Source organism: Mus pahari, chromosome 14 (genome assembly GCF_900095145.1).
Source record: "Mus pahari chromosome 14, PAHARI_EIJ_v1.1, whole genome shotgun sequence".
Classification (NCBI taxonomy): Eukaryota; Metazoa; Chordata; class Mammalia; order Rodentia; family Muridae; genus Mus; species Mus pahari.
The window spans coordinates 38,808,594-38,820,714 of record NC_034603.1 but is presented as its reverse complement, the minus strand read 5'-3'; the positions used below and the strand labels follow the sequence as shown (position 1 = coordinate 38,820,714).

Here is a 12,121-nt window from a genome sequence, read left to right as displayed (position 1 = left end):
GAGAGAGAGAGAGAGAGAGAGAGAGAGAGAGAGAGAGAGAGAGAGAGAGAGAGAGCGCGAGCGCGAGCACGCCAAGAATATGGATGCTGGAAACCAAACTCAGGTCCTCTGCAAGGGGAGCAAGTGCTTTTAGGGGTTAAGTCATCTATCAAGTACCTAGAGATTATTTCTTGGGGAATAATCAGCTAATGACACAATTAGTACATGTTCAGAATGCTATTTATAACTTTAGAAAATTAAAACGTGATTATGGTTTCGAGCAGCTGGAATATATTTATATTAAAATTCACTGTTTTTACTTCTCAGAGATTACTTTGCATTAATCCACCCTTGTTTGAAATCCATCAAGTCTTGTTAAGTCCAACACAGCATCATGTAGCACTTATAGGAACTAAAGGACTTATGGCATTAGAATTACCTCAGAGATGGGGGAAGGATTCTGAATTTGAAGGTGGAAAAGCAACTGTGAATTGTAGGTAAGTTGTATTTTCATTTAGGATTTATCTGTGGTTGAAATGTATTTAGGGGCTACTATTGAAACATTTGAGCATTTGTATGGCACTGCACAATGACTTCCTGTGGTACTATTGTTGTCTGTTTTTTTTAAAAAACATGTATGAATGTTTTGCCTTCATTTGTAAGTGCAGTGCTTGTGTGTCTGGATGGCAATAAGAGAGTGTCAGATCTCTTGAACTGGAGTTAGAGATGGTTGTGAGCTGCCACGAGGGTGCTAGGAGCCAATTTTGGATCCTCTGAAAAAGCAGCAGGTGTTCTAAACCCCTGAGCCACCTTCCCAGCCCCTGCTGTTACTATTTTTGAAGAATACTGTGTTAATATTTTTAATTAAGAGAAACATCATCATGCTCTTATTTTTGTTAATATTTTTAATTCAGAGAAACAATGTCATTCTCTTATTTTTACAAAAATAGCTGCAAGTCTGGAGTTAGGTTCACAAGCTTAAGAACTATGCACAAAACACATGGATTAATGGTATGGTCTACTGGTTAACAAGACACCATTTATATATGTTGGGCCATTTTCTGGTCATTGCAATTTGTGCTACGATACCATAAATGTACCATGAACTACTCATGCCCTAAAAGGTATAGATAGCAGTTGGACAGACTGCCAGGTATTCAGTCACAGAAGGCAAATAACTACATTAAGGCTTATGCTCTGGGTGTCCTGGAACTCACTCTGTAGACCAGGCTGGCCTCAAACTCAGAACTCAGAAATCCACCTGCCTCTGCCTCCCAAGTGCTGGGATTAAAGGCGTGTGCCACCAACTCCTTGCTCAGAATGTCTTAAGAGAAGGAAAGAAACAGTGTTAAAATAGGTTAGAACATGTTTCATCCAAGCTCTACAAACAAATGTTCTTGAAGATTGTCTTTATTTTAGCACCACGCCTATTGCTGAGAGGTTTTTCACCAGCTCTACCTCTCTGACTCTGAAGCATGCTGCATGGTATCCAAGTGAGATGCTGGATCCGCACATAGTGCTGTTGACATCAGACAACGTGATACGGTAAGCTTTCCCTTACCTAGTTAGACCTTGGGAATGGGAAGACTTATTTACTGAATCATTGCTCAGGGTAACACAATTAAGTCACTGAATGTTGTGATGTTTTTATCTCATTGCCTATTATAAACCATTCTTTCCCTACCCCCCTTGAGATATTGTTTCACTGTTTGGCCAAGGCTGGCCTTCACCTTACAGAGATCCATCTGCCTCTGCCTACCTAGTGGTAGGATCACAGCTTTTAATAGTACTTCTCTCCCTGCTGAATGATTAAGGGCTGATTATTGAACTTTTAATGGCATCTTAAAGAGATTTCATAGCTTTCAGCTTACTTTTAGTTATTAAAACTAGTGTTGTTGATGGGTGGCAGTGGTGGCGCACGCCTTTAATTCCAACACTCAGGAGATAGAGGCAGGCAGAGTTCTTTTTTTTTTTTTTTTAAGCTTTATTTATTTATTATATGTAAGTACACTGTAGCTGTCTTCAGACACTCCAGAAGAGGGCGTCAGATTTTGTTACAGATGGTTATGAGCCACCATGTGGTCACTGGGATTTGAACTCGGGACCTTTGGAAGAGCAGTCGGGTGCTCTTACCCACTGAGCCATCTCACCAGCCCGGCAGGCAGATTTCTGAGAGTTCTCCACGAGCCTGGGCTACATAATGAGACCCTATGTCAAAAAAAAAAAAAAAAAAAACCAACAAAAAAACCAAATGTATCCAGTTTAGATCTCTGATCTGAAAATATTTTCAAAATTATATATATATACATATATATATAAATATATATGTATATATATAATATATGTATATATAATATATATATGTATATTATATATAATTTTTAAAATTATATATATGTGAATGACCCTTTCATGGTCAAAACTGGGTCTTAAGGAAGTACTGTACTGCACACTAATAATGTACAGTACATTCTGAGGCGCATGGTGAAGTGTAAGGACTGGGCTGCTCTCTTCCTCTTAGCTCCTTCCAGATGAGTAGGGATGGCAGGCAAGTGAGGCACAGAGACCCTACCTCCTAGCAGTGAGTGCAGTGCATGGCCTTTAACCCAGTTCCATGCACTGCTAATGGTCTCTGTTAATGTGGTGTCTGTGCACAGATGGTGTGTGTTAGGGCACATTGTTTAACTTCCCAACTCCCTCGTCATTGAGGACATCTGTATCCCACTGTCTTCTCCTGTTATCAGTGATCTAGACTCTCGAGGTGGAAGATTCCCAAACTTACTATATCCTGTGTCCTTTTTTAAAAAAATTGCATTTAAGCCGGGCGTGGTGATGCTCGCCTTTAATCCCAGCACTTGGGAGGAAGAGGCAGGCGGATTTCTGAGTTTGAGGCCAGCCTGGTCTACAAAGTGAGTTCCAGGACAGCCAGGGCTATACAGAGAAACCCTGTCTCAAAAAAACCAAAAAAATAAAAAAATTGCATTTAAAAGTAAGGGTATGTGTATGTGTGTGCACAGACACACTCACATGTGCACTCGCATGCACATCTACGGCCAACATACGAAGGTCAAAGGACAACTTGCTTACAGAACTTGATTCTCTACTTTCACCATGTGGGTCTTGAGGATTGAACTCAGGTTTCCATGGTGCCAGGAGCCTTTACCTGCTGAGCCATTCTGACAGTACTTTTATCCTTTTAACCTAAGTTTTATGAGTTTTCATATAGACACATACCAGTGCCCTGTTTTCCTCTAAGAGCTGCAGAAAATTAGATGTAGTCCTTTCAAGCTTTCTTCCTAGTTTCCCTTTTATTTTTTTATTTTTTTAAAGGTATATATATATATATATATATATATATATATATATATATATATATAAAAGATTTATTTATTTATTATATGTAAGTACATTGTAGCTGTCTTCAGACACCCCTTAGCCTTAGATCTCATTATGGATGGTTGTGAGCCACCATGTGGTTGCTGGGATTTGAACTCAGGACCTTAAGAGCAGTCAGTGTTCTTACCCACTGAGCCATCTCACCAGCCCAAGATATATTTATTTTATGTATATGAGTACACTGCAGCGTCTTGAGATACACCAGAAGAGGGCATCAGATTCCCTTATAGATGGTTGTAAGCCACCATGTGGGTGCTGGGAATTGAACTCAGGATCTCTGGAAGAGCAGTCAGTGCTCTTAACCACTGAGCCATCATCTCTCCAGCCCCCCTTTCAAGCTTTAGTATATCACTTCTAGAATTTCTAAAAGAATTGATACCTTAAGCCCTCAGCTCTGACATGTCAGGTTCACCTAAGAATTTCTTTGATGACCAATAGGTTTCTTCCGCTTATTTAGCTAGAACTTAAATATCAGTTTTCCTTACAACAGATACTGCTGCATCTTCTCACTCTTCCTTCTAGAACCTTTTCTTGTCGCCTACTTAGCTTTGTAATTGGAATAAACAAGGAGGAAACAAAATTACCCCATTTCAGACCTCACTCTATACTACCAGGGACTCCTTGATAATCTGTTATTTTAGCATCTTTTGTATAAGCTAGAAAAGGAAGTGGGGGATGTAACCTAAAGCTATAAAGGTGTCTGGCAACAAATAGCAAGGGTTCTGTTTAAAATATGAATCTTAATTCTCTCATTCTAAGCCTTGGGCCTTGTTGGCATTGGCTGCTTAGCTGCACTTATTTCCCTTACTATTTGCCAACACGGTGTTTATGTGTCAACAGTATTTGTGTGTGCTTAAAGAGACATCAGTGAATATATTTATTTAGATCAAATTATTATTTTTTTTTAAGATTTATTTATTTATTATATGTAAGTACACTGTAACTGTCTTCAGAAACACCAGAAGAGGGTGTCAGATCTTGTTAAGGATGGTTGTGGCCACCATGTGGTTGCTGGGATTTGAACCCTGGTCCTTTGGAAGAGCAGTCGGGTGCTCTTACCCACTGAGCCATCTCACCAGCCCCCTTAGATCAAATTATTATTCACTTGCTGAAGAAATATTTGTGTGACTTTTGGGTTGTTTTTGTTTATGTGAGACAGGGTTTCACTATTTTTAGCCTTGGCTGTCCTGTAACTCACTATGTAGACCAGGCTGGCCCCTAACTCTGAGATTCACCTGCCTCTGCCTCTTGACTGCTGGGGTTAAAGGCATGTGCCATCATGCCTGGCCATGAAGGTAAAATTTTATTGATAATGGAATAAAAGTTTAAACATTATTAGTGGAAAGAGACAAGTGGCTGATTTAGGTAGGACTTAGTGATGAGTGGTGAACATTGGATTTTCTAGTAATGAGCATGCTAGTATTTATTTTGAATATTCTTTCATCTTTAACAAGAGCCATATATGCAATGCAATAAAAGATGCTTTAGGAGCTGGAGGGCTGACTTCATGGTTCTAAGAGCATGCTTATTTCTCAGCACCCATGTTGAGCAGCTCACACTGCCTGAAACTCCAGCTCCAGGAAATCAGACACCCCTAACTTCCAAGAGCACATACCTGTACACAATTTAAAATAAGTTGTTTTAATTAAAATTATTTTGGTAAAAACAGTTCACTCTCTTTTGGAGGTACGGGAGTGGGTATTGAAACAGGGTTTCTCTGTGTAGTTTTGGCTGTCCTTGACCTTGTTCTGTAGACCAAGCTGGCCTAGAACTGAGGGCTGCCTGCTTCTGCCAGGCTAATAGTTCACACTTATGCTGCTCTTTGAGAAAACAGGGATGACACAATATTGAGTCTTTTTGTAACAAGCATCTTACAGATCTCAGGTTAAATACCACTCAGTCTCCTGAATATTTGATATATAAATACATTTTAACCACTTCTGGTCTTAGCAAGATTTGGCTGCTGCTTTGTGCAGTTTTGTGTCTAGCAGACAAAGGCACATGGTATGATTAAAGGGAAGTTGTCAAGCCAGGAGCCACAGTGAGATGCCTACACAAAGCTCTCCAGATAGAAAGGGTGGAGGTGCAGTCATATGTAGTAGCTGCCTTAGGATTTTGATAAATGTGGTCAAATACCTGTGGTTGAGGTCTGGGGTTCCACCCCAACACTCCCCCAAAAAATATGTTGTTAAAGATAGCATTACTTAAGCTCATAAGCCTCCCTCTTACGTAGTTAAGCAGAGAAAATAGGCACCATTGCCAGGAACTGCAAGATATTTGACAAAGAGATGACTTAAAAACTGGTGATTTGAGATTTTAAAATTTTTCTTAATATTTATTTTAGATTTATTTTATATGTGGGGGTGTTTTGCCAACTTGTATGTATGTATGTATGTATACTATATCTATGTCTGATACCCAAGGACGTGAGAAGAGGAAGGATCCCCTATACCTGGAGTTACAAACGATGCGAGCCTCCATGTAGGTACTAGAGATCAAACCCAGGTCCTCTGCAAGAGCATCAAGTGCCCTTAACTGCTGAGCCGTGTCTCTAGCCCGTGTGAGGAAAATCCTTAAGGACGGAATATGTCGGGAAGGGGCTCCTTTTCTTGGAAATGAAAGGAAACTTGTATTTTGTTGAAACAGTGTCTTACTCTGTAACCCTGTACATTGTAACTTGGTGGTCCTCTTGCCTCAGCCTCCCAAATGATAGAATTTTAGTGTGAGCTACCCTGCCTGTCTTCAAAAAGAACTTTTTTTTTCTAGAATTTACTCTCTCCGTGAGCCTCAGACACCCACTAAGGTGATTGTACTTTCAGAAGCAGAAGAGGAAAGTTTAGTACTCAATAAAGGGTAAGTTTTTATTTGTGTCGCAAAATACTGTTTATAGAGACTATAAATGCAGTTTTACCAGTAACTACAAAGAATTTCCAGAGTTAAGTTTTAGAATTCTTGTGGTATTATAACAAGAAGTCACAAGTCTGAATGTCACTGTAACAGCATGGTCTCTTTTTGAGATAATTCTAAAATACGATTGGCAGGAACAATACATAATAAATTTTGAACAGTTCTAAAAATGGCAAAGTTTGGGCTGGAGACTTAGCAGCGTACTCTGTGTGGGTGAAGCTCACTGCCGAACTCCCAGCTCTGTAACAGAAGAGACTCAGTCATTCTGATTAACAGGTGTCTTGTCTTTTCTCTTCATTTCTTTCCCTTTCCTCTTTCCCTTTTTCCTTTTCCCTTTTTCCTTTTCCCTTTTTCCTTTTTCCTTTTCCCTTTTCCCTTTTTCCCTTTTTCCTTTTCCTTTTCCCTTTTTCCCTTTTTCCTTTTCCTTTTCCCTTTTTCCCTTTTTCCCTTTTTCCTTTTTCCTTTTTCCTTTTTCCTTTTCCCTTTTCCCTTTTTCCCTTTTTCCCTTTTTCCCTTTTTCCTTTTTTCCCTTTTTCCCTTTTCCCCTTTTCTCCTTTTTTACCCTTTTTCCCTTTTCCCTTTTCCCTTTTCCCTTTTCCCTTTTCCCTTTTCCCTTTTCCCTTTTCCCTTTTCCCTTTCCTTTTGTTGAGACAGGGTCTCTCTACATAGCCTTGGCTGTCCTGAAACTCACCTTATAGACTAAGCTGGCCTCAAACTCAAAGAGATCCACCTGCCTCTGCCCCCCTAAGTGCTGGGGTTAAGGGCGTGTACCTCTATGCTTGGCTTCCAAGTGCTGGGGATAAGGGTGTGTGAACCTCTATGCTTGGCTTCCAAGTGCTGGGGTTAAGGGTGTGTGCACCTCTATGCTTGGCTTCCAAGTGCTGGGGTTAAGGTTGTGTGTGCCTCTATGCTTGGCTTTTTGATTATCTTGTGCTCCTGGCTTCTTTCTTTCTTTCTTTCTTTCTTTCTTTCTTTCTTTCTTTCTTTCTTTCTTTCTTTCTTTCTTTCCTTTCTTTCCTTTCTTTCCTTTCTTTCCTTTCTTTCCTTTCTTTCCTTTCTTTCCTTTCTTTCCTTTCTTTCCTTTCTTTCCTTTCTTTCTTTTCTTTTCTTTTCTTTTCTTTCTTTCTTTCTTTCTTTCTTTCTTTCTTTCTTTCTTTCTTTCTTTCTTTCTTTCTTTCTTTCTTCTTACTACACAACCTGGCTCACTCTTACCACAAATGGAATCCTTTGAACTTCAGAACCAAATCCTCTGGCCTCCTGATCAGTCCTTCTGATGAGCACAACACATGGTCGCATGTACCATACATGCTTACAGTGAAAACTAGTGCCAATAATTTTGGAATTTTCATTTAGTTATCTTCATGTTTAGTTTTTGTTCTAAATATAGTTCTTGAGTATTTTATGCATCTTTACTCTGATTTTGATGATTTCAGTACTTGGAAGTCCCAGTGGGATGGCGCTGATAAACTCAAATCTGTGTTGCTTTCTTCCTGTCCTGTAGTCTTGCTTTTCTCATTGTTGATGATTGCTTACTGTAAACTTGTATTTACTTGATCTTCAGATGTGTGGCTATTGAGAGCCTAAGTGGGGAGCCCGGGGTTGCTATAGCCTGGAACTGTTTGCTGGTTGTCCCAGAACTGAAAGTTTTACTTAAATGATGTGAAGAAATAGGGCACCAGCTTAAATTCCAATGCATCATTTCCGTAACGGGGCAGGACCTAGCTCAGAGGTCATCCTATTCTTGAGTCAAGGCATTTTCTGTTCTGTAGTATGTTTCTGGAGCTAACCTAGTTGGGCGGTAGGTGGTTTTTGTTTGTTTTTGATAGGCACAGTAAGTATGTATATAAGAGGCTAAGTATGTATATAAGTAAGTATGTATATAAGAGGCTAAGTATGTATATAAGTAAGTATGTATATAAGAGGCTAAGTATGTATATAAGTAAGTATGTATATAAGTAAGTATGTATATAAGTAAGTATGTATATAAGTAAGTATGTATATAAGAGCAAATATAGTGATAAGAACTCTGCTGTAGCTGGGTGGTGGTGGCGCACGCCTTTGTTCCCAGCACTCTGAAGGAAGAGGCAGGTGTATCTCTGAGGACAGCCTGGTCTACAGAGCAAGTCCAGGACAGCCAGGGCTCTGCTACACCGAGAAACACGGTCTCAAAACAGACAGAACCAGATCTCTGCTCTGGCATCAGTCACCCCTCCTGGTTGCAGTCAAGCCTCAACCACTTGCCTACTTTGGCATCTGGGAAAGTTTTCTAGTTGTGCTAAGCTTCATTTCTGTAACTATATTCCATGAATATAAAAAGTTGGCAGAGCTCGTTTCTTAGGATTATTGCACAGAGTGACATGAATCATTCATTAGAAAGTGCTCAGCAAAAAGAAAAAGACAAAAAAAAAATTTTAAAAAAGAAAAAAAAAAGTGCTCAGCAGGGGCTGGAGAGATGGCTCAACAGTTAGGAGCACTGACTGCTCTTCCAGAGGTCATGTGTTCAAATCCCAGTGACCACAAGGTGGCTCACAACCATCCGTAATGGGATCTGATGCCCTCTTCTGGAGTGTCTGAAGATAGCTACAGTGTACTCACATACATAAAATAAATAAATCTTTGTTTTTTTGGTTTTTCGAGACAGGGTTTCTCTATATAGCTCTGGCTGTCCTGGAACTCACTTTGTAGACCAGGCTGGCCTCGAACTCAGAAATCCGCCTGCCTCTGCCTCCCGAGTGCTGGGAATAATGGCGTGCGCCACCACGCCCGGCTAAATAAATCTTTAAAAAACAGAGAGAAACTGCTCAGCAACCTTGAATATAGCTTAACATATATAGTTATAGACTATATTTAGGTAGAGTGCTTACCTAACATGCCCCTAGTATGTAATTGCATCAACCATTTCTATGCCCACCTCAGATTCCCAGATAATGACACAGAGGCTTATATTTACTAATGAATGCCTAGGCCTTATGCCAGGCTTGTTTCCCACTAGCTTGTGACTGAATTATCCTGTTTATACTAATCTAAGTTCTGCTATTTGGCTGGTTTGTTACCTCTCCTCAGTTTCATTCATCTGACTTCTGAGTCCACGTGACTTCTCTCTGTCCAGAAGTCCCACCTTACTATTCTACCTTTTGCTATAGGCTATAGGCTTTTTATTTTAACCAGTCAGAAGGTGCCATAGGCAGGCAAGGAAGGACAGGGCCACATCTTCACACAGGGTACAAAAACGTCACTCCAACACTAGTGACCAGGAAAAGGAGATTGCTTAGCATTTGTGTAAGCCAGAGTAAGCATTCATACCTATTTCCAGTCAGTCAGTCTGTCTGTCTGTCTCTTTATGTTTGTTTGTTTATTGTGTGTGTACATAAATAAGCTCATGTTGCATACATGTGATACATGTGTGTGCTCATGCTGCCTTCAAGGAGTCAGTTCTGAACTTCTGCCATGAGTAGCACAAGGATCAAACAAACATACACTGAGTTCCTGCTCTGATTTTTGAGACAGGTTCTCACTGTAGCTCCTCCTGAGACACATGGATTACTTTAAATAGTGCTCCCACCAACACCCTTTGGCCCTCCTTTCTCTAACACCACTTTCTTTCAGGAAAAATGACACAGATCTATAATGTTAGCACTCAGAAGGCCAAGGCAGAAAGATTGTTACAGGTTAAGTCAGTCTGTATAAGAGTGTGTGACCTGTCTCAATGAAACCAAAAATAGCAACAAAAAAAATCATTTTCTAAACTATTATTTATTTATTTATTTATTTATTTATTTATTTATTTATATTTTTTTGTTTTTTCGAGACAGGGTTTCTCCGTGTAGCCCTGGCTGTCCTGGAACTCACTTTGTAGACCAGGCTGGCCTCNAACTCAGAAATCCGCCTGCCTCTGCCTCCCGAGTGCTGGGATTAAAGGCGTGCGCCACCACGCCTGGCGAACTAATATTCTTTATCCTCACTAGAGAGCAGAGCCTTTCTTTAATTTGCTGGTATGTTTTATGAACCTAGTACATGGCACATAGTAAATGGTAAATATTTATGGAATGAATAAATTTGTATTTATCTGGTTTTCATGTTTTCTTCCATTTCTTATACTTCTATATATGTGTTGTCTGTGTCTCCATTTTTAAACTATTTCAAAATGAAAAATTTTCACTAATTTTATAAGAATTTGTTTATTCATAATAATTTTTATTTTCAATAATTTTTTCCAAATCTCTTTGCAGAAGAGCATATACAGCATCTCTAGGAGAGACTGCAGTGGCATTTGACTTTGGGCCACTGGTAACCGTCTCAAAGAATATATTTGAACAGAAAGACAGAGATGTAGTGGCATACCCACTGTACATCCTGTATGAGAATGGGGAGACCTTCCTTACCTACGTCAGCCTGTTACACAGGTAAGGGAAGGTAACAGCCGCTGTTACTGTCTGCATCGCCACTCTGCTGACGTAAGATCCACATCTCTGTATCTGAGGGATAGATGAGACATGGTACATTTTATTTGATTATCTACTTCCTTGTTTATTTAAGGAAGTTGTATAGTTAAGATGAACTGAAAAGGCATTGCTTCCCTTATGTAAACAAGCATCGTGAGTGGGTATGATTACATGTAATCTGACATTGAACTCGTGGAGAAACAGGCATGTATACTCACAGACATAGGATTCACTCCCCAGTAGTGGGGCACAGTAAGTGCTCAAGGAAGGAGACATTACAGACATTATTTTGAGTATAGGAACTAGGGGGATTTTTGTAGTATGGGACTTAACAAGTCTCAAGCAGGGCTAAATGAAATATCAAGGAACAGTTAGACCAGTTTAGTCACAAAGGCATCCTAGAGTAGAGTATGCAAAAGCACACATGCCAGTCAAGGTTTCAGTGACTTGACATCTTGATCTAGAGCAATGTATTCAGGTAAAAAACAACAAATACTGAAATTATCGTACGGGTAAAAATAGATGGAGTTACATGCCTCATAAGGAAGATGCTGAGGTCTGTTCTGAAAGAGCAGTGTGGTTTCTGAGCAGAGCAGAAGGCTGGCGAGGGACTGGAGTGGCACATGTTTATACCTGGGACACCTGAGGGATTTTAACATTGTTTTTGTGGTGGTGGTGGTGGTGGTGGTGGTGGTGGTGGTGGTGGTGGTGGTGGTGGTGGTGGTGGTGTTTTTTAAATATGAGTTTTGCATTTTTGTTGTTGGGATTTTTTGTTTGTTTGTTTGGTTTGGTTTTTTTTTTTTGGTTTTGTTTTTTGGCTTGGGTCTTAGGTTTACTCATTGAGCCCAGAAAACAAGAGAGAAAAGTGAGACAGCACTCTGCAAGGACATGCTGAAAGAGGCAGAGAGCACAACAGAAACGAAATTGTCAGGAACATTAACAGGGCTAGACAGCTGCACATGGGGTCACGTGTTTTTCATTCTAACACTTGGGAGTCAGAGACAGGCAGATCTCTTGTGAGTTTGAGTCTAGCCTAGTCTATACAGGTCTATAGAGCAAGTTGCAGGATAGCCAAGGCTATGTAGAGAGACCCTATCTCCAAAAAAAAAAAAAAAAAAAAAAAAAAGAATATCAGGCAACAACAGTTAACCAGTGGTGATACAGCAAGTCAGGTTAAACCTTTGGATTCAGCAACTAGAATCATAAGTGATCTTTGCTAGAGTACTACCAGTGGAGTGTTAAAAATGAGAACCAAATGCTGGGCAGTGGTGGTGCACGCCTTTAATCCCAGCACTTGGGAGACAGAAGCAGGTAGATTTCTGAGTTCCAGGACAGCCTGGTCTACAAAGTGAGTTCCAGGGCAGCCAGGGCTACACAGAGAAACCCTGTCTTGGAAA

General features: G+C 40.1%; 1 protein-coding gene across 2 annotated transcripts in view; it reads left to right on the top strand.

Annotated features, from left to right (window-relative positions):
• Positions 1-12,121, top strand: part of Nup88 (nucleoporin 88) — a 30,960-nt gene that overhangs the window by 1,674 nt on the left and 17,165 nt on the right. For both annotated transcript variants that reach the window (XM_021211652.1, XM_021211653.2), the window contains exons 2-5: positions 307-476; positions 1,399-1,524; positions 6,142-6,228; positions 10,512-10,685. In XM_021211652.1, coding sequence (XP_021067311.1) covers positions 307-476; positions 1,399-1,524; positions 6,142-6,228; positions 10,512-10,685 — 557 coding nt within the window. The remainder of the gene's footprint in view (positions 1-306; positions 477-1,398; positions 1,525-6,141; positions 6,229-10,511; positions 10,686-12,121) is intronic.